The sequence below is a fragment of the Nesoenas mayeri genome, assembly GCF_963082525.1.
Source record: "Nesoenas mayeri genome assembly, chromosome: 10".
In the NCBI taxonomy this organism is placed as follows: domain Eukaryota; kingdom Metazoa; phylum Chordata; class Aves; order Columbiformes; family Columbidae; genus Nesoenas; species Nesoenas mayeri.
The window spans coordinates 20,491,300-20,514,491 of NC_137560.1; the positions used below are offsets into that span (position 1 = coordinate 20,491,300).

Consider the following 23,192-nt stretch of genomic DNA (forward strand, 5'->3'; position numbering starts at 1 on the left):
GATTAACTCTCTTTCGGAAACTCAGCCAGCTGAAGAAGCCAAGGGGAGCCAATGCGCAGACCGCCACAAATAGAGTTATCGAGTCAAGGTCGTAATATTTCATGCGCAGAACCAGAAGGATGAGGCTCTGATGCTCCAAGCTTGCCGTTAGCTGTTGAAAAGCCACAGCAGTTGATGGGAGCCTGCACCGCAAATGGCCTCTGGACCACAAACTTCTCATTACTCATTAATTTTGGAGTAAATACATTGGACTTAGGAAGCTCCCGATTATTTGTGATACTGAAATCTCCAGACAAAACTCTTCAGGTCTGCGCTGCGTGGTTATTCTGCAGTTTTCAGACACCATACGGTCTCTGCTGTAGCATTTGTCTGTTTGCATTCTGCTGTATTTGGGAACTTTGGGAGTTTTGTTGCACTATTTCCCATTTAAAATCTCTGGGAAGCATATGCTTCACAGGCTTTTCAAGCAGTTTCATTTCCTACGCTAGAATGAAATAATAATGGGCTACAAATGTTGAAAATGGTCATAATTAAAAGCCTTCTGGAATTTTTCCTTTTCAATTACCTTTAAAAAAAAATGATTATATACCTTCTCAAAGATACAAATATTAAGCTAATCTCAGCTCAGATTCCAGCTGCAGGGAAGGACAATTCTTTAAGCCTTTGTGGGGTATTCTTCACTTACTACTGAGCTTTATTTTTCTGGAAAGCTTGTCTTATGCTATTCATAAAACCAGCCAAAGAACACTTGTGGTTTAAAGCTATTAAATAAGTCATCTTACAACGTCTCTGCTAGCAACACAACGCAAATAAAGAGTGTTTTCAACAGATGCTTGACTGGCTATGGGCTCAGGAAAAACCCCCCACTGATGCTTTGCGGGATGGAAAGGGCTGCGAGGTCCCTGCCTGTCCCCAAGCCCACCCCTGTCCTTGCGAGGAAGATGAAGGGAAGCACAGGGGAGAGGAAGAGCAGAACATGGTTGCCTACAGAACTACCGTACAAGCCACAGAAACCATGGTCTACTGGGGCACCTTGCGCAAGCCGCTTTTATCTACAAGCTGAACTAACATTCCAGTTCAACAATAGCAAAGTAAAAAAACACTAAATAAAAGAAACAAACATTTGTTACCACACGGCGTTTTGCTACATATTAACCAGCAGCTGCTACGCAAGCATAACGAGAGTGCTGCAATTCTGAGATATAGGTTATTCTTTTAAAAAGGACAAAAAAAGTTGACTTATGTGAGATGAGGCCGAGGTGAGCGCTCGTGGGCAGGTCATGCTTGGAAGTTACGCAAAGCGGGCTCTGCATTGGGAACAACGCAGCTGTGTTCCTTGCTAAGCTAATTTTGCATTGAGGCAACAAGAGTCTTCATCTATGCAGCCCCTTAAAACATTTCATCAGTTTTGTTTACTAGGAAGAAATCCCAAAGCAGAGCTTCCTATGGTACTCGAGAGTTTTCAGATCTGAAGATCTGCAAGTAAACCATGTCACTAGATAGTGTGGAAAAAACTGATGTATTTTTATGACATGCAGCTTTCTTGGTCCCATGAAGAACAAATAGCGCACCGGGCTCAGCCAGACCGAGCAGTCAGTCTGGAGCCAAATGCTTTCACAAAACATTTGCACCAGTATTCACCAATGGCTGCTGGTGGTTACTCTTGTTTTAATGGCTATTACCATAGGTTGTAGAATAGGCCTGAAATATCTATAGGCTATTTGAGGCCAAATACACATATACACACTCTCTCTTACCCACACGCTAGTAAACATGCATGCAAACAAACGGCTCTATAGGCAGTACTTGGATTTTGGAGGATCCAAGGCAGAGAAGCTGAGTCTTGTCACAGGGTTTGGAGTTCAGGGACTTTGGGGGGCTAAAACGAGCTCTCACTTATGGGTCTCCCCTGCTCTGGGCAAACCACTTTAATATCATCCCTGAGGATTGACATGCCAACTTTACAGGCATGCTGCTTAAACGTCTGCAAAGTGCTTTGCAATGGTTTCTAAATTCTGCAGTAATATGCACAGAAGAACTGAACTAGATTTAAGGTAACAGTTGCTGAGCATTATTACTGTATAGCTACAGCCTATTTTTACATGCGCTATACTTGGTTTCTATGAACAGATGGTAAATTTTTCAGTAGTTGAATGTTTTAATGAGTTTTATAACCCTTTTGTAGTTTCATAAACAAGGATAAATAACACTTACATGAAGAAGAGGCTCTCCCGAATGGATTTTCTCTTCCTGTTTGGGGGGAAAAAAAAAAGGAGAAAAAGAAAAGGCAAAAAAATATTTTAAAGGAAAAAATATGGGTCTAGCAAGATAAGTCAGACATGTTTCCATGTTATTATGCATAGTGTTCTCTGAATTTCATCAGTATTAACTTATATTTTGAAGAACATAAAGACACTGAACACGTTACCAATGCCGAAACAGGAGAGCGTTTCTCATCTGTTTCATTCTATGTAAAACATGACAGAGAATTTTACTATGTCCATCTCAAGAGCAAAGAAATTACATTGCAGGAGTGAAATAAAATGCAAACACCATGTGATCTGAAGCAAAAAGGGAAGAACTCTTAACCACATTTCAGCTCGCTGATAACCCCCTGCCGCAACGTACGAGTTTCTCTCCTACCTACGGGCAGCCTACGTACCCCAACACCCCAAAGCCGGGCGCTCCTGCTGCCTTTTGGCACAGTGTAACTGTTGTGTTTTCCACACCAGCACTGACTGTGTTCAAGCCCAGGTCAGGCAGCCACGATGTCCTTCGAGGCTGTGACTGTGCTGGGTGACAACAACCGCAACAGGAAACCCAGTAACTGCTGCAATGCACGAGTCTTCCCAACAGCCCACAGGTCATAACAGCCCCTGCCCCTCGCCCAGCGCTCACGAGTAGGATGGGGATTTGATTCACACTCCCCTTTCCATGGGGTTTGGTGGATGGATGCTCTTGGAGCAGGGTTTAGGATCAGCACTGAGCGGCTTTGTGTTGGTGTAAATCTGAACGTGTTGAGAACACAAAGACTGATACAAACACAAAAGATGCTGTAGGATACCAGCCACTGGCTGCATGGTAGCCCTTCCAATGGCAGGTTTTTTTTGGGAAAAAGGACAATGAAGAGTGGCAGTTTCACTTAATTTCTACCACATTCTACATCACTATTAGCTACCCTGTAAGCAATTTAAAGAGATTTACATGCCTTGGGACGATACTCAGCTAGCACGAATCAATTAAATCCGTGGCACTGCAACAGCTGAGGATTCAAGTGAATACACATGCATGGAAGAAATTCAACAAATATTCAATCACTGCATTTTCATCCTCACGCTTTTCTTCCAAATGCCAAGAACTCAATCCTGCAAGCAGCCCTCCCCGCAGTGGCATTACAATAAACTTGAGGTCTGTGTACAGAAGCACTTAAGAGGACTGGACTCAGGACTAATTTAAAAACCATAACTCTGATCCATTCTGGTCACATAAATTAAGTTAGTGATGAGAAGAAGTCGAAGGCACTAATCCTACTGGGTAATCTATTCAAAGCTGCACTTCTTAAACGATCTACAATTTATTAGTATGACCAATCAAATAAGCATTACTTGCAAAAGTCTTTAACTACCCTGGCTTTCCCATCCATTTTTATGTGTTGTAATATGGTTAAATTTAAAAGAAACAAATCAGCATAATCTTTTCAGAGTCATTTGCCCAGCATGATTAAAAGCCTGCACAGACCCCTCTGCAACTGAACTGGCAACATCGCTGTTGGGGCATTGCCCTGTTGCCCATTGGGGCAAAACTATCATGGATTAGAAAACCCAGAAGGGGTAAAATTAAAATAACGGGGGGTTGCTGCCTAATCTTGAGGTGCAATTGATGAAAATCCTGGGAGCATCACTGCTCGTGAAGCACAGCAGCCTGCTGAAAGGTTTGTATCCCCGCGTCTCTTTGGAAACACCCAGCCCACAGAACTTGGCTGGAAGCCACTGAGATGTAGCTCAGTCTCCATTAGGCATAATACCGATTTAAAAGAAAATAAAACCTAATTGAAATAAATGCAATGAGTGTAAGACAAGATCCTCCCCGAGGCTTTACAAACAGAACCCTGCTCCGGCACGGGATGTTTCCCAAGCACTATGCAGCAAGAGTGAGCCAACCTAAAGTGCCTTCATGTTTTTCCATGACAATGTTGCACCTCTTTTCACAGGGCATTTCACACAGAGCAAAGCCTCCTGCCACAGCCCAAACATTTCACCACTGAGATTTAAGAAACCTCCAGGCAACCCACCCAAAAGCTACAAACCAGCAGCTAGCAACAATGAGTAGTATACCTAATTTTGCTCCTGGTTACAGCAAAGGCAAATAAAATCGAAATTGCTAGTGTTTAAATCATTTGAAGCATTCGAAATTTCTGCTGGATTCTAAACCAACATCCCTAAACAAACAAACAACCCCGCCCCCGGGATTTCGATGTAGCACCCCTAAGCATGCAAGCACCTTCTCAGTACCTCTAAGTATCACAGCGCGATCCGCAACCTCCTGCTTCGTACAAAGAGTGACAGAAAAGAACCCCAACGCCGCACGGTAAAAGCTGCGGGTTAATAAATTACAGCAAGGAACGGCCTTTCCCCCCTCCGCCCGCCCGCAGGCTGGGGGTCCGGGTGCCCCCGGGGAGGGAAGGGTGTCTGCGCCCTCCAGTGGGTGCAGCCTCAACGCACCCCAAACCGTGAGAGGTGGGGAGGGGAAGGAACAGAGGTGAGACGCAGGAAAATAGAGAGGGAAAAAAATGCAAAGCAGAGAGGAGACAGCTGAAGAGGAAACACAAAGATGCTATCTCTGAAAGTGCCAAAAATGAAGTTGCCAGTGTCAGCCTAAGCCAGGCAACGGAGGCGTCCTCACACCACGCTCCGGCTTCAGCCGCCGCTCACTCTGGGTGAGGACACCGTCACCGTCGCGCTGCTGGCTGCCTCGCACCTTCTGCTTCCAAAAACCCCAACAGCCTTCAGGGAAATCTTTCCATAGTACTCGTGCAAAGGTAGGCAATGCCAAAAAGCAGTCAGCTCGCCCAAACGCAGACCCAGAGGTAAACACCCGGCTGTCAAAAACCATCAGGGTTTTCAGCAACGACTCTCCCTTCCAAATTCCACAGCAGCAGGTTTTAATGGGCTGATTTACCCTCAAACCAAAAGCCATAAAATCTAAACCGGTAGCAACTGACACCCGAGCTCTGAATTACACAGCCGATGACATGTCCCCCGATCAGGGCTGTCTCACTCTTTCGCTAGTCCAAAATTCAAAATATTTTGACATGCAAGCAATTAAAAAAAAAAAACACGCAGTTACCAAAATAGCGCTATCAACGTAACCAGCTTCTCTCGGCACATTTTCTTAATGCCTTTCCCAATACGGTTAAAATAATGGGAACTGACCAAAAACATCCATCTTTACACCTTGGCACAAACCGTGCTAGAATACACAGGGGGTTATATTTCTTTGTGTTTATCTGAATCCTCTCCCACCACTACTTCTTCATCAGTGCTTTCCTTTAAACGTACCTCTTACTAAAGAGCAGAAATCAGCTTTCACAGTCTTTATACACAAAGTTTTGCCATTCTCAGAGCCGCCTACAGGAAACACAGCTTGCCTTCCATTTCATAAATAACACATACTCTGCACATTTCTTCACCAGCGTGAAATAAATTCTCCCATGTTCTTATATGGAAACCTTGCAAGTCCTCCCACATGCCGCCTGTTACAATATCAGGCAGAGATGGGCATTCATTACCTTAAAGCCAACGGGTGAATTTTGGATCCAAGTTTCCGAGACGAACCCAGAATTACGACCCCTTTGCACCAAACTGACCTCGGTAACCTGCCCTGTGCAGTCCCTGCGTTCTTCTTCCAAACTCCAATCACAACTTTGATTTCAGCATGCCAAGGATCAACAAAATAAAAGGAAAATGAGGGTGATAAAAGGAAGAAGCATCCAGCGGTATTACCAACCAGGTAGGCCCATTAACATCAGATGCAGCATTGCCTGTAGCAGCCTCTTCACTTGAGGTTAGCGCACGACAGCCAGAAAAAATACAGCGGGGAGGGGTGGGGAGGCGAGAGAAAACGGGCAAAAATAGCCGAGGAGAGCAGCGTGCTCCGCAGATGCGCTGGAGGGCCGCCAGCAAGTGGGTAATTGCTGTGAACTGTTATCGCGAAAAAAAGTTAACGCAAGGTGCGGAAAGGGGGGGGGGAATGAAAGTAACCCCTTGGGGAGAAAAAAACCCGCGAGGGTAATGAGACAGCTGAGGGAGGTTGAAAGAAGAATGAATGGATAAATAAAAAATAGAAGGGGGCGGGGGGGAGGGAAAGCGCACCCGAGGTAGCGCGGACAAAGGGAAGACGCCGCCGCCCCCGGCCCGGCTCGGTTCGGCTCCGCTGGGCGCGGAGCGGCCGCCCCTTTGTTGGCCGCGGCAGCGGGGCTCGATGCGGGGTTCGATCTGCGCCAGCCCCGCCGCCGCAGCAGAGGCGGGAGCAGCCGGAGCAGGAGCAGCCCCGCTCCCCGCCCGCCCGGGACGCGCCGGTACCTGCGTCCGCTGCCCGCGGTGCCTGCGCGCCGCTGCGCCCCTGCGGCGCGTCCGGCGGAGCGGTGCGGCGCGACTAGCAGCGCCGAGCGGGAGGAAACGGTAATTTATAAGCGCTTTCTTCCTGACCTCTCGTGTCTGTTGTCTAATGAGGGAGCTTTGAGCATCACCCATCCTGCTGAGTGGAAAAACACCGGCACGGCCTCTTCTTTGCTGGGGAGGGGGGAGCCTAAAGGAAGGGGTGTGGGGGAGGAGGGGCCATGCCGCAGACACGGCGGCGGAGCCCGGGCTGGCAGGCGGCCGCAGGGCGGTGGGGAGGGGCGAGCGGGTGCGAGGCAGCGGTCGCTGCCGCCGGGGGGGCCGCCCCGGGCCGCCCTCCTTCCCCCGCGGGGAGCGGGGCCGCCCCCGAGCTGGCCCGGGGAGCGCTGGGGCGGGGAGCGGAGCGAAGGGCTGCCTGCCGCGGCTCTCCTCACTTCATATATATGTACATATTAGAAAAAAGAAAAACAACTTATTTTTTGTCTTTACACAAAGAGCGCCCCACTCGCAGACAAAGCATCTCATGGTACTGTCACCGGCGCTCTCGTCCCTTCACCCAGGCCCCGGCTTTGCTCCTCCGCGGCCACTTTCCCGGCCCCAGGAAGGCGGCGGGAGCTCGGGCTCTGTCCCCGGTGTCGCTCATTAAGGCTTTTGAGGCGTTCGGTCTCGGCAACCGGCTCCTGCAGGAGGAGGGAACACAAAGCAGCGTGGCTCGGCAGGTGCGTGGGAGACCGGGATGTCTCCGCACTTCTCCGTCTCCTCCCAAAAGAGCAGCTCCCGGCACCGCTCGGCCCGTGAGAACAAAGTGCGGCCGGGGCGATCGGCAGGAGGAATGAGCAGGGCAGCGTTTTGTCTGGCTTTGGGTTTCATTGCACTGAAAGCTGGTGATTTTTCTCCTGCAGGTGAACGGGCATAAGACTCTTTGCTCTCCTACCCACATCTCCTCTAGCTCCGTTATTGAAAGGTAAAAGCAGCATACAGACTCGCTGGGCATTTGCATATAACCCCTGTTGAAGACTTAGTAAGATGCTCTGTACCGCAAAATACTGTTTGCATTGTGGGGGGCAGAGCAGCAGGGAAAAGGAGATTTTTGGGCCATCTGTGTTTCGCAGAAGTCCCATGGTGCTAACCTTGCACTGGGAACAGTGAAGATGGACCAGAGAAGAGCGAAAGTCCCAGTGGTCTTTCCCAGGTACAAGAAAGACCCTGCCTTCCTACACCATAAACTAGGGCAGCAGTCACTGGTCAATGCACGTTTGGAGCCCATCATCTATACAAAGGCTGCCGGGGGATCAAATTCCATCACAGCAGCGTCCAGGGGGTCTCTAGAAAGGGCTGATTTCCTCAGCTGGTTCATGCAAAAGCACAGAGAGCTGCACCGCTCCCGCACACTCGGTGCTGGCAGCACAGCGTGCCCGATACAGCTTGCCACAGTCACTCTGTGATTTTTCCAGTAGCCGAGCTGATGTGCAAAGTGAATAGGTTTTTAACTGAAAAATAGATGCAGGTTTGGGATGTATACAGCTAATTGATGACACATTTCCACTAAACAGCCTGGTTTAAACTAGTAACATGATGTAGCACACGCTGCCACCTGCATCTTCTGGGTCAGGTTTCTTGTGTGCTGCAGCTTCAGATTGGGAGGTATCTTTTGCTGAAGGCAGCTAGAATTTTGTGGGACTTCACGAGGGACCACAAACACAGGTGGCTCTGGCCACACTAGGGAGCGAAGCAAAACATTTCTCACCGGCACAGCCACTTGTTCAATCGCAGCGCGGATGCCTCGATGCAGGTTAGGAACCGGCAGGCACATCGGTGAAATCTAAGCAGTGGCTGGAGCCCGGTCTGTGCTAAGGATCCTGCCAGCACAGCTGTACCACTGACAGCAGCGGAATATTTTGCTCAAGCTCTCTAGAGGAATCAAAGCCTGCATTTTCTGTCTCCTGTTGCTTCTCACTCATTTAAAGTCAGCCACACAAAAAGCACATGGTTGCTCCCTGTGTTTGGAAAAAAAAAATACATTTTGGGGAAAAAAGCAACAGCCAAAGCTGTTTTGAAGTCAGAAGCATGTAAACAGTACCTAGAATAAGTGAAATAATAATAATAATAATAATAATAATAATAATAATAATGAGTCCTTTTGTGTCATCAATATGTACATTGCTGTCTGCTGTTTCATTATGAGACAGCACAACTACTGAGAATGTGCCTGATGAATATTTGGGGGAACTCTGCCATCAGCTGTGGGAGCATTAATGCCTCTGGCTCCTCTGGCTCTCTTATGTAACTGAAATCACAAGTTAAAGTCCAAATTACAAAGCATAAGCATGTGTATAATATTAGGCATATAAATGGTGCCTGAAATTACTATCCTTTTCCTGTAGGTCTGGCTTTAATCTATTAGTAGTTTTACTTCTGCAGTTCTATTCATTTCAATGAGCGCTGGTGCCGTTCAGAGTGTAATCAAGCCTGACCCCTTAAAAACCGCACCATAAAGGCATTAACCCAAACTTAACCAAGACAGGCCAAAATCACCCTGGTTACAGGTAAGTGTAGTTCAAATTACTTGTAGCCCAGATCTTGAATGTGTCCAATATTACGATGCTATAGAAAGCAGAATATAATGTCCCTGTGGCTGCTTTGCACACCAGGCAGAGCATCAGGTTTTTGCCCCCCAGCCCAAGGCACGGGTTAGTAATCACTTTCTTTCGCTTTTTCCCTCCTTCTTAGAGACTGTTTTCACCATTAACATGCTGAGCTGCTCTCTGGAGTTTTAAGGTGTTGGGTGCTGATACAGTGAGCACCTCTTGTATCTCTTTAATCCAATAACATAACTCTTTTTTAATCTCCGTGTCTGGGTCACAGGGTTTAAAAAAGACACTGGGCCAAATCCCCAGCTTGGCTACAACGTGTGGAAATCTACTGAGAAGGCAAGAAAGTCAGGGAAGATTCACTGTGTTTGTACCTTGTGAAAGAGCTCTGGAGGGGCAGGGATGCGAGGGTCTCATTTTGCAGGTGGATGCATATTAACACAAGCAAATGGCAGAGTTAGATCTGATTTCTATCAGGTGATGTGGGTGGGGGGAGAAGTATCACACCACGGCCTAAAATATGCACATCAGCAAGTTCTCATGCATTTCAAAATAGAAATGGATTTAATACTTCTTCCTTTTTCAGGACAAAAACTCGTTTCTTTTCAACGTGTGGCTGCCAAAGGGAATATGATGTTTCAGTATTCAGGTCCAAGGCAGGGCATGAGCAAGGAGCAGGTTTTGCAGGGATTGGGGAGATTTTAGATATAACCATTAAAATCAAAAAGGCAAAACTTATCCAGGCACAAAGTCCAGCAGAAATCGAGGGGACAAGTGGACAGCACTGTCTGTAAAGATGGGTGTAAGTGAGAATGGGAAAAAGATGGTTTGAATAAGTTCATCACATTAACGATTCTCCAAACCCTAATCTATACCAAGCTATATGGGGCAACCTTTGGGCTTCCCCTGTATGGCAAAGGATCCTGAGCTTGAAAAAGAGAGGCAGATTTTGTGAGGGATTTGCACATCATGCAGTGACTCTGGATTGCAGATTTTCAGCATTACTAAACCAGGGAACAGAATTGTTGCTATTGCTGTTACGTACAGGATATTTCACTAATCCACGCAATCCACTAAGTTGCTGTAGTTTTACTCGGTGTTTATTTCAAATGAAATTGTGGCCCGAATGGTTGATTTTTCTTAGTTTAAATCATATATCAATAAGATATCAAACAGAAATCAAAACAGGGCCTGTGTTTTTGGCACATTCCCCATATCTGAACCTGCTGGTGATGGAGCCGTCCACCCGGTTTTACAAGCCAAACGCAAAGACAACTAAAACCCACAGGTCTCCTTGAAGAGGAACCCCAATGGCTTTAAATTCTAGGAAGAATGTGATGTTAATGCTACGGGTGGTCCTTTCCTTACATCAACCTAATTACAGACCAATGTGAGGCATGTCTGATTCCTAAAGCGAGGGCCAAACCCAGAGGAACCAACCAGCCTGGAACCCAAGTGGTCTCGCTGGCTTTTGGACACAGTGGGGAGGCCCAAGTGAATTGCTGGTCAGCTACCTGGAAAGAAAAACCACTCACATATCCAAAGGTTTTCACTGGGATTTTCAAAGGCTTATGAGCAATTTAAAGTCAGTGAAAGGAATGTACTATAGAATGAAAAATATAGGTATTATTAAAGAATGTCTCCAAACTGAAACCCAGCCAGCTTCATAAAAATGATCTAAAACCCAATAACAGGTACTCCGTCTCCTGCTGGATGCCGTATGAACCGTATGTTTTGCATTTTTAAAGTAACTTCTAAAAAAATGGGGTTGTTTTCTTGACTGTTACTGTTGGGAAGAGCAGTATAAGAACTATGCATAAATGAGGTTAAAGTAATCTAATTTAAAAAATTAAAAAGTGCTTTCATCTTCAATTCATATCCAGTTATTTGGGATTGAACTTAAAAAAAAAGACAGATAAAAAATTCAGAAAGGATTTTGAAAGACGACTGTTTCCCTTTAAGATTAATGATAAACATACTTGTGTGTTGAAGGGAGAATAGATCCAGTGTTATGTAACAGGATAAAGCAACAAAATCCTTTTTCCTTAAATTAAAATAACCAGTATGTGTGTGGATTTGAGACAATCACCAAAAATTCCGGAAACCCATTTTCTTTCACAACTGCATTCCACATGCTAAAATTGACATCCTCGAACTTTTAAACAGAATCACAACAATTGAACACAATAAAGATCGGTTTGTTCTCTTTGACCACGCTGTGCCAATCGAGGATTGTTCCCCGAGGGAAATTCTGCAGCACTTGCTCTGTGCAACAATTCAGATTCATGCTCATCTTTTTACTTTATGTGGCATTAGTAAATCCAGTTATTGTACTTCCCAGTATTCTTCTTTTTAATCTGCTTACCTAGTACTGGATGTATGGTAACTTATCTCTTTTAATCATTTTTTTGCCTGAACTATTACATAACAGTTCTTATCAAATCTTGTGATTCCTGCCTAAATTTTCTGAAAATGAGACAAGATCAACAGGTGATGGATTATTTTTAATGTTGGCATTGTTCTATCATATAAAATATGCAAAAAAACCTCACAAAACATTTTTCTACCCCATAATCTGCATTTTCCACTTCTGTATTTCAGAAGAGCACTCATACCAGAAGTTCTTCACCAGAATTTGATTTTAAAGTTCCTCTTTATCACATGAATTCAATTTTCCAGAAGAAGGCAAACGCTTCTATTAGTAACCAAGACACAAGCCCTGAAAAGGCTACGCCTCTGAATGCACTTGATGGAAATAATAATAATACTAATAATAAAAAAGTCATCTTGTAGTATCTAATTCTGGAGTCATTATTTGACACGATGCAGAACGGTTTGGGGTTTGCACTGCTGGGTTCGGGTGATGTTCACTCTCGCAGGACCGGAGCATGTCTGTGCTTCGCTGAGCTGCTCAGAGCTTTGCCCGCGGACCAAAGTAAATCCTGCTTATGTTGGCATGTCCTTGCACATGGCCAGACTTAACATTTTCAGTCCTGAAAGTAAAGCTTCAAGTCCCTGCAGCTCAACATTCGCTCAGTGAAGTCCTGTGCTAGCGCTGCTCCAGTAGTACGAGGTGCGCGTGGAGATGATGCACATTTTGAACGCGCCTCTTTCCCTGCTAATAACACACCTGTCATGTTGCAGCTGAATATTGTGCTGTTGCGTGGCCTGCAGAGAGATTTCCTTGGCCCCAGGAGCAGAGCAGCTCCTGCAGAGCCGAGATGGCTACACGGGTCCTGCAAAGATGATATGAAAGCTGGGAAGCCAGAGATGTAGGTGAGGAGATGGGGGAGAAGTTGTGGCAGACCCGCTCTGAAAAGATAGAGAAGGTCAGCAGGGTCGGAGGCTGCCATGCAGAACACCTTCCATTCCATTCGGAACTGGTCACCGAGCTGGGCAGGCTTGGCCTGACCACATCCCGGGTGACAGCACAGTGGAAAATAGACCAGAAATCTGTGGTGTGAGCTCACTGATGCGACCGAGCCCTCTCAACTTCCATGACTGATCAGATGAGCCAATGGATTAAACTCACCGAAGAGGAAGAAGAGTGACCACTTGAGTGAATTCATACATGCTCATATTTCTTTTTATTTGCTTATGGGTCCCTCTGCTCCCTTCCCTCTCGAAGTGATGGTGAAACACTTACTAATAGTGTATAAAAAATGATTTCAAAGTACCTAGTTTATTCTGACAAATTACATTGGCAGGTGTAGGCCAACACTAAGAGAAAACACTGTAAGAAACAAAACCATTCCCCAATGCCTGCTTTTAGCAGTTCAGACAGACAGAGTTTCTGGCCAGGTGAATTAATGCACTGCGCACAGAAAGGACATCAAATGTTTGAGCATCCAGAAAAACCAGAACATTTCAGTTGAACCCTGCAAGCTATCCAGTAACTGCTCATCCAGTTACATGACTTTAATTCACAAAACTGGGAAGCAAACATGTAATACAAACTTAAAGACACAGCACTTTGATTTTTTTAGGCTACCAGTCCAAATGGCAAACGAAACCGCTCGCATCTGGTGCCAGGGGAGGCAGAGCCAGCGGGAGCTGCGCTTTGGCCAGCAGAGCCACGGAGCAGCATCCGCTCAACTGGCTGGGTTTCAGTTTGGAGACATTCTTTAATAATACCTATATTTTTCATTCTATAGTACGTTCCTTTCACTGACTTTAAATTGCTCACAAGCCTTTGAAAATCCCAGTGAAAACCTTTGGATATGTGAGTGGATTTTCTTTCCAGGTAGCTGACCAGCAATTCACTTGGGCCTCTCCACTGTGTCCAAAAGCCAGCGAGACCACTTGAGTTCCAGGCTGGTTGGTTCCTCTGGGTTTGGCCCTCGCTTTAGGAATCAGACATGCCTCACATTGGTCTGTAATTAGGTTGATGTAAGGAAAGGACCACCCGTAGCATTAACATCACATTCTTCCTAGAATTTAAAGCCATTGGGGTTCCTCTTCAAGGAGACCTGTGGGTTTTAGTTGTCTGTATTTGGCTTGTAAACCGGCTCCATCACCGGCAGCTTCACGTGATGGGGAGTGTGCCAAAAACACAGGCCCTGTTTTGACTTCTGTTTGATATCTTATTGATATATGATTTAAACTAAGAAAAATCAACCATTCAGGCCACAATTTCATCTGAAATAAACACCGACTAAAACTACAGTGGGCTACCCCGTTGTGGTGGCTCAGACAGCTGCTGGCACGTCCGTGTCCGCCGTCCGCTGGGCACAAACACTTTACACATTGCCCAAGTGCTCCCAGGAGGACACCTCGGCTTTCCCCTCCGCGGCAGCGCGTTGCTCCGCGGGGCAGCAATGTCACCGAGGAGCGGCTGGCAGGCTCGGCTGACCTTGAGCCTCCCCTAAGCAGTTACCTTTTCTGGGCCTTTGGCATGCTCTCAAGTGATCTTCCAGCCAGAATCTCCGCTGCCTAAAATAAATCCAGCAATATTCCGTGCGGCATCCCTGCACTTCTCTTACGGGATACCTGATTCCTATCTCCCAACCTGGGCAGATCCAGGTTTTGGAAAGTTTTACCCAGGTGCTTCCTGAGCAGTGAGCTGCTGTCCTGGCCCGGGGCCAGAGTGACTCACTTGGTGTTGTTATGAGAAAGGCAGAATTTTAGGGAGTTTTCGTGCCTGTCCCTGTGTGTTAATAGCATGTGTATCTGCTGTGTTGTTCAGAAGCGGCCCTGACAACGGTATTTTTGCAAGGCGTTTCCTCCCCACCTCCTGAAAGACTGAGCCATTTAGGAAGAAGAGAAGCTGGAACGAGGGGGATGCTAAGGAGACAAAAATGCCCCAAAACCCATGCACTGGCAGCCTCACCCTGCCTGGCCCATGCACACACAGGCACGTGGCATTCCCGGCCTTCATCCTGGAGGCCCAGCAGATCACCATTACGTTTCTCCTCTCTATAAACCCAGCCAGAGATAAGGAGAGTTGACAGGACCGATGGACACACCCTGGGATTCAGGAGCAGTCACCGCTTTGTGTTTGGCTCCTTCCTGGTTTTAGAAACACTTCTCTTTCTGAAAATTGTGGGTTATTTACTGTTCCTTAAAAAAGAAAAAAAAATAAAAGACATCTGATCTTCCCTTCACACGTGGCTAATAGCGTTTACTAACACTTTATTTTAAATGCCCATCCAAGCAAAGTAGTGTGTAATCACAAAGCTGTATTAATGTAAAGCAATACACAACGTGAGCTTGTAATGCCTCCCCCAACCTACCTAGGACTCTCAGCTACCCTGGGCTCAGGTTTGGGGGTGCACAGGACCCCCTTTGCCCTGCTTGGCCCTGCAGCTGTTGTGTCAAACACAACGCAAACCAGCAATGATGGGACTCTGCCTCCCTGAGATCCACCCACACAGGAGATCACACCCGCATCCTTCCAGCCTGGTAACGAAGCATTCAGCTGGGACTGCCCCCAAACCGGGCATGCTTTCCCTGCCAGGTACCCAGTACTGGTCCTGTGATCAAGAAAGCAAAGAGCAATATGAACCCAGCGTTGCATCCTTGCAGAGCAGCTGCTGCCTGTGTCTCCCAGCCAGAGCAATCCTGCTCTGCTGTCTCTACACAGGAGAATGTGGAAAAGTGGGGGGGATGGAATAGGCTCAGCGTGAAACACAAGAATTCCAGATTTGTGCCTTTAAATCTGTTTGGCCGGTGCTAGTCATCTCTCATTTGTATCAAAGCCCAATCTTATCACTTGTTGATTGTGAAATGGCCCACAAACAGTTGTTATTTTGTGCACAGTTTGTCACAGGCTGCCTGTGACACTGAGCGATTTTACTGTCTCTGTCCGCCAAAGACCTGAAGTTTTCTTATTTTTACTCCTGCATGTTTGCCTGTTGAGCTTGTTGGATTGGAAGGGACCTCAAAAGACCATTTCATGGAGGCAAGTGTGAAAGTTTGTCCTCATGCTCCCACGTTTCCCTGGGAAGCACATCCCAGCAATCTGTGGAGCAGCCGAAGCGGGTTTGGGTTGCCCTCCGTGTGCTCTTTTATCCCTCAAGCTGAATTTGTGCCACCCTGCAGCTCCTGGCAGCTTTGCAAATATTGCTGCCTGATTTTCACTTTCCTCCTTGGAGACCAAGCTCCCAGTTCTCCCAGTCAGACACAGGTTTAGAATCCAGGTTCTATTTCTGCCGCTCTCCAGCAGCATCACAGCTGTTTGGTCCGAACATGAAGATATTTTTGTAAGAGCAAAAGCATGAATTATTTCAAACTTGCCCCAGGATGAATTTTCAAGGGTACTGCAGAGACTGTTTCCACAACAAAACGGGAGCTCTTCTCCTGCTGAATTGTTCATGTTACTTTCATGAATACTAGAAAAGCAGCTGGCTTTTTAAAAAATGTCAGCAGACACCTGGAATGGGAGCTTGTTTCCATCAAAACCTTTGGAAGCTATTGTTGTTGATGTTGTTGTCCAATCTGAGTGAAAGTTCAGTTTGTCATTTTTCCTTAGACCGTACTTTTAGGTATAGGCAATTAGCTTAACAAAATATCAGATAGGATCTCTGCGGTGTTGCTCTGACTCTCACCTGGTGGGAAATGGCTTTGGAGGAGCGCAGCCACGTCTTTCTAGCTGTTTACATCACATTTCTGATGGAGCTCCACCCTGCTTTCCCCATTTGTGCTTTGTTTGTCATGAATAAAGGTCGTGGCATTGGCACCACAAAAAAATATTGTTGCTGTAGAAGGAATTCAGCTGTCCCCTCTGGGTTATAAAACAAATCACATGGCAAGGCAGCAACGCACCCAAACGTCAGGAGGGCAGAAACCAGAGATGGAAGAGAAGCCGCAGACCCACGGAGATCTCTGCAGATCTCCAGCATCTCGCCAGCCAGCTGGCTCCCTACCTGTGCTCCATCCTGCATCGTCTCTAAGATTTTGCACAACCCAGTTTTAAGCGCAGCCCAGCTGTTCGCAGTGGGTCTGTTGTGGGTACCTTCCTGCCAGCCTAACAGCTGGAATTTTTCTAGCAGTCAAAGGGCATTTTCTTCTCACCGATTCCACACTATTAGCCCAACACTTCCCTGTGACTGTTGTTGGGTCAGGGGAGGTGGTTACAAGACACCTGCCCCCCCTTTGGGTGCTGCCCAGGGAAGTGCTGTGGCCAGGGAGCTTTGGTGACAACAACCAGTTTAAGTCAATGGCTCAAGTGGGACTCTGACCTGGTTGGATCACAGCTACACAACACATCATGTTGGCCATGTTGTGAATAAATCAGGGGATACATATATAGTAACCACACTCCTTGGCTCAGCTATAATGTAAATAAGATCTTTCCCATGTTTCTGTATAAACAGTGACCTTTGTGTTGGTGCTCGTGTCAAAATCACTGCTTGTCTTTTGGTTCAAAAGCCTTTCTTCTATCTTTCATTATAGGTGAGTCTCTCAAGCTCTCTGGTGTTTCCTCTTCGTCTCAGTCTGCCCAGGCTTTCTAGGCAAGGTGATATTTTAACAACCAGCTACAATATTCCAGGAGGAATTTCACCAACAGTGCTCGCAGAAATAACCGCCCCAGACTCCTGGTCCATGTTTTTATGATTCGTTTGGCATATACCAAAATCTGAATGGTTCTGAGAATATGAGGGGAAACAAGTAGAAGTCACTGTATTATTGTTACAGCCAAGGAGATGCGACAACCGAGCTGGACACCAAAGCACCGGGAACACTTTGAGCAGGAACGCTGCTCAAGCAATCCCCAATTCACAGAATCCAGTAGGAAGTGTATTGGAAAAGAACCTCCAGGTCAAGCAGATCTTCAACTTTCCTTCCCAGGATCACACCAGTACAATTGAGGAATAAATCAAATTCCACGGAAATGCTTGGGGGTTTATTAGTAAACAGCCCAGATGTGAATCCCTTATCTTTTTCTTGGCTAAATTCTCATGGAAGGTTTGTTTGAAACTGAAAATTGTCTGAACGATAATGAATACTGGTGTTTACACAGTATTTTAGTGTATCCACAGTTACAATTTAAGGAGTGCAGATCTTCCTTGTTGCAAAGCCCTCAGAATTCATGTGGCAATAGCCAGTAATCAGATAAAATAGAAGCAATTAATAAAGTATTTCACCATTAGAAAAATTTCCAACACTGAAAGATTTTGCACATCACCCAGCAGGTTTTGCATATGCCCTCGCATTTAAGGTTTTGGCAGTAATTAAAGCTAAATGAATGGTGAATACAAGCATAAGGCTTAAAACAATGTCACACAGGCCCAGTGTGCACATAAATAGTATTTTAAGGGAGCTGTTCAAATTAAAACAAAATCGTTTCTTTTCTTTACAAAGCAGTCTCCTCTTAATTACTAACAGAATAAAAGTTGCCTCAACAAAGGAATAGATTTTTAAATATAAGGCCACCACACTCCTATTTTCCCTTAGTGTTGACTAAGAAGTGGTTGATGTTACATCCCCATTTATGGTTTCCACACCTCTTAGTCCTTCGCGTTGCATTTCCTGCCTGCAGTTTCATCACTTCTGCTGAGGGTGCAGTCCTGGGAGGCTGCACAGCACGTTCATACTCCATAGGAAGTGGTTTTGATGTTGCTCTGGCAACCTCCAGTCAGTCCTGAGCAAGCAGGGGTGACGCTCAGCACGGAAATAACCTCAAACTCAAACTGCACATCCTCATCATTAAGAATGGAGGCAGCAGTTGTGATGATGAAGCCTAACACCCTTCAAGGAAATCGCAATTCTGTCTCTTATTCCTCCCCTGTATTTTGATAAAACGTCTAGTCCTGGTGCTGCTTGTCGCGGTGCGGTATTGATGACTGGGGAGCTGTTCTGTTCTGTGCTCACAGTGTCCTCAGATATGAACTAAGAGTGGATAACAAATCCTTTGTGACTCTGTAATGTAAAGGGAGAAGGATCTCACCCACTGGACAACCCAGGTCCTATTTTCTTTAACTCCAGAGCCAACCACATTTTGGGAGAAATAAATTAATCCTCCTCCTCCTTTCTTCCTTTTTATTTTTTTCAAGTTTTTTTACCATGAAGCTCCTTTAATTTACCCTTGTAAACCATTTGGGCTTCATCTCATGAAAAGTCCTAAAGAAACACAAGATGATTCTGTGATTCTATCCCAGCTGCTTGGGTTGCAAAGCTAAGGCTCAAGCTCTGAAAAGAGAAGCGTGCTCAGAACAAAAAGGTTTTGAACAAAAGAAACAAATCACGGCAACGCACACTGACAAACACTTCATCTGCCTGCTGCCATTTACATTTTTCAAATACATGTGGAGTGTTGTTGAGGACCTTGGCTACCTTTGTCTGTCACCGATCCAAGTCTATTTAAGCTTTCTTCAAAACTAGTCCCTGCTGCCACTCAGGTATTTCTTGCTATTGCTTTTGTTGCCATTCATCTTTGAATTGTTTCCAGTCTGCAAGCATCTTTCTGGTACCAAAACTGAACAGTAGATTTCAGACAGCCATCTAGGAGTATTGAAAGAAAGTCCAAAACTCTGTCCTCCGTGACTTTTACACAGCCAGCCACCTTGTTTTAGGTCTACACTAGAAAGGCTTTGCCATCTTTGATTGGGTTTTGTAGGTTTTTTTCCCTCCGATGTTGATTTTTTCCAGTTTTCTGGATAGATTTCACACAGCTTGCCACCACAGCTCTGGTGGACAATAAAATATGTATGGGAACTCCTCCAAAGTATGTGTTTGCAAGGAGTGTTATGCCAGGAACATCATTACCAGAGCCCCAGTAACTAATCTAGAACTGGTGCCATAACTTTTATGTGTACCAGGGGCACTGAAACTCATGCTGAAATACTTGGCAAGTCTGCCCTTAAATTAGGATATATTCTATTGATATTGGCTCTGATGGACCATAGCATTCCTTGGTTTTGAGGTAGTATTTCTGAAGGGGGAGGGTTTGCGATGCCAGTTCTTGTCATATGTTTTCCTGTCTCACCCTATCTCCAAGCCCAGCTAATCTGATGATATCCAACTGTCCTAATAAGCTGCATCTACTTCGAGACTGAAGTGTTGACAGCTGCCTGTCCTATTGCCAACAAAAACTTCTGAGACAACTGTATCTCATTCCTGCAAGTACGCAAACTGCTCAGTTTCCAGCCCAAATATGAGGCATAACGATACTTCTCTTCGCTGATCCAGGTCTAAAAAAAGGTGCGTCGAGTACACACACAATCATTTCCTCACGTGCAGTTTAATCCCTCAGCTGGAAATGGGGTTTTTGTCTGCTGATTACAGACGAGAAATCAAGGGCTCATGTCCCTTACAGCAGAAGTACCGTCACATGGACTAAGGTCAGTGGGAAGGACACGTTCCTCCAATTAACATTGGCATGTGTTTACTTATATTTTTATACATTGGTAATTCTTCCATTTGCTCCTCTTGGATTCAGAACACATGGCAAGAGCTTCAGCTTGTTCTTATTCAGGTAGGATTTAATGCCCTTAAACCTTCACCACAGACCTAGCCCATCTCATGCACATGGGATTCACTTTTTCCCCATAGATACAGCCCAAAGCTGATGGACTTGAAGGCTCATCAGCCTTTCCTTCCCCAGGGCTGTGGGTCCAGAGCACCACAACTGGGCCATAGGGAGCAGATAAGACCAGGCTCCCAACAAGCCATTAAAAAGTAGTCACGGCCTTCTAGAGGGAAAGCCATCTAGAACAGAGGCTGAATTTGCAGGATAAACTTTGCCACGGGTGACTTCAGTGTCCACAGAAACAGTATACACCAATCCCCAGAAAAAGATGGAGAAGAAACACACAGAAACTCTGATCTTGACCCAAACGTGGCCAAAATAAATAGACTTCCTCAGGGTAACTCATCTCTAGGCAGAAATACTGGTTTTCCTCAGCAAAATAAAACCCCACGTCTACCCTTTTCTCCTCATAACTTTCACTGCTTGCCAGATTCCAAGAATCATAGAGAACAGGGGCCAAGGACCAGGAGAACCAGGGGCAGCACATCTTGTCCTTGCACAGCCCTGGTCACTGGGGTGGCTTCTCCTGGCCAGCCCTTCCCCGTCTGGTTTCACAGCTGAAGGTAGGACCCATTTCTTCAATTCAGCTTTTCCTCACACACATACAGGCGCAAAACCTCAAGATCAGGCTGGGAAGGAAAAATGAGAGAGTTTGTTATTGTTCTAGGAGTATTTTTTTAATTCTTGGGATGTGCTCAAACATTACGACGGTGGAGACCATATAAGTAGCTAGATTAGAGGAACAGACATAACAGTGGTATTGGATACAGAAACAGCAGCCACTGCCAGTTCCATGGAAAGAGAGGACAAATGAATAAACACCGATCACAACATCTGAAACCACCAGGCTTGGAAAAGCCTCTTTATTTTAGGAATAATCCACTGAAAGATGCCAGGGCTCGATCTGACCAGCTCTGACTTCTCAGGAATATAATTGTCATTGAGGAAGAAGAAGATGTTTGAGGATGGATAAACCCCGGAACCTTCTATGCCATCATCGTTTAGTCATTAAGCTCTAGGGACAAATACAGGGGTTTGCTTGGTAGGGCTTATTTTTGTTTTTATTTTAAATCTGTAGTTTTTACTGAACACTTTTTCCAGATGTTTCTCAGGCCGAAAAACTGCACACAGTCCCAGGATGACGCACAAATCGAATGCAAAGGCAAACAAAAAATCCAAATAGATCCATCTCTCTCTTAAGCACAAGACGGTCTCACCTCTACAGGACCCCCTCCCCTCTTAGCTGAGCTAACACACCATAAAGAATTAGGCGAGGAAGAATCCAGAAGGAAATGGTAAACATGTTGAACTGAATGTCAGTGCAACTATGCTATAAGTGCTATATGGGGCTGGAAAGGTATTTTCAGCGTCTGGTGTTATTTAGGAAGATGTTTCTGAAGGAGCACAGGCTGTGCCATTCTGGGGAAGGAGGAAGTGGCTTCTTTAGGATTACTGAAAACTTACTGAATAAGAAGCTTTCTGTATTTCCTCACAGCTGGAGACTAATCATCACAACACAATTAGAAAAGCTGAAGGCTGAAAGAAGATAAATTCTGTGATTTGACCCCAGTTCCTAGCTGGAGTGTGTAAAATGCATCTGGGTTCTGTGAAGTGCAAGATACTGAGTATCGGTGTGTGTCTCAGCGGTATTTTGAGCTTTACATTGAGCTGAGTGCTCAAATCCTGGAAGGTGCCATTGGGAGGACAATCTCTTGGGACATCCTTGGTGTCAAATTCTTTGGGGATATTTGAGGAGACTATGCAAAGGGATCACTTAGAGTGTCACACAGAGAGGTGACATTTATCTTCTATGGGGCACCAAGAAGACCACGTATTATAAAACTGGGCCCAATTTTGGTTTCCTCAGCAAAAGACAAGTACTATAATAAAGAAGAAATCCAAGCATAACCTCAATGCAGTTTTAAGAGGCTTAAGAAACAGATTCAAGACAGGGATGCCTAAAATACACATTGAGGGTGAAATGCCGGCACCACAAAAATCAGCAAGAAAATCTCCTAGCCACTGTGTTGGGACTGTATCCATACAGTTTATCCAGACAAAGACAGTATAAACACCAGAGGCTCAATTGTCCCTGAGCTAACAGTGCTGAGTTGTTTAAGCGCAGGAAACGGCCCAGCCTTTTCCCACCTTTGTACACCCAGGCGGGGGTCAGACACGGTGCAGCTGCCGTACGGACAAGGCTGATCCAAGCGAATATCTGGCCTAGGGTGAGCAGGCAGGGACATGGCAGAGTCGCTGCCCTGGAGCTCTCCAAACGATTGCAGAGGTGGCCACAAAATAGGGCAAACGTACGGTCAATCTGTGAAAATGCCCTGTGGCCGAGCAGATACGCTCCACCAGTTGTCTTGGAGAAACTGGCTTACACCAATTTTCTTGCATTAGAGTAGAAAGTCAATACTCAGGTGAAAGAAAGGTTCCAACAGTTGCCATTTATAGGGAAAGAAGTCCAAGGAAGCAAAAGTACCACTGCTATCAACACAACACATCTCGCCACCTTCCAGTGTCTTTTGCCACATTTGGACTCAATCACCTTGAGGGTGTCTTTGAACCAAAATGATTCTGTGATTCTATAACAGGATCCTCAAGGAGTTGTTTTTAATTCAGGATTGAGGTGATTTCATCTTTCATGTTCATTATCTCAGTAAACGAGTACATACTTCTCTCTTCATATTTGTCTTAATTATTCACCTTTGGTAATGGAACATGTAACAGGAGAGGGAAGGCGTGAGTTCGCTGCCAAGGAGCGTCTCCGCAGACAAAATGAAATGCAGGTACAAAAATCAAATGATGAAAGAGAAAACTATCTTTTAAATTTCTTCTTAACTTAAAAACTCCAGGCAAAATAGTTGCTCAGTCCGCTACAGGAGCTTCCCACAGATTTAGCATTGTGAAGCCCTCATCTTGGGAGTAGCGGGAGGAGGCATCAGAGCTGAATTTCCATGCTACACAGACATACACACATTTAATCCGGTTGTGGTTTTCTTAATATGCAAA

The 23,192-nt window shown here is 45.6% G+C and overlaps 1 protein-coding gene and 1 long non-coding RNA gene across 19 annotated transcripts in view; one reads left to right on the forward strand and one right to left on the reverse strand.

Moving 5' to 3' along the window:
• SLC6A6 (solute carrier family 6 member 6) overlaps window positions 1–23,192 on the reverse strand; it is a 116,131-nt gene that overhangs the window by 50,672 nt on the left and 42,267 nt on the right. For 10 of the 18 annotated variants that reach the window (XM_080350283.1, XM_080350278.1, XM_080350265.1 and 7 more), the window contains one exon: window positions 2,215–2,250. The exons of 2 other annotated variants lie outside the window; for them this stretch is intronic. Coding sequence is in view for 1 of the 16 variants with exons in the window: in XM_080350282.1 (XP_080206408.1) it covers window positions 6,007–6,037 (31 nt within the window). In the remaining 15 variants the exon portion in view is untranslated. 6 more of the 18 variants (XM_080350267.1, XM_080350276.1, XM_080350268.1 and 3 more) reach the window with 4 other exon arrangements.
• Window positions 6,321–11,948, forward strand: LOC308043929. Its single transcript, XR_013922546.1, has 4 exons — window positions 6,321–6,680; window positions 7,113–7,336; window positions 7,520–7,581; window positions 11,810–11,948. It is a non-coding gene; the product is annotated as an uncharacterized lncRNA (long non-coding RNA).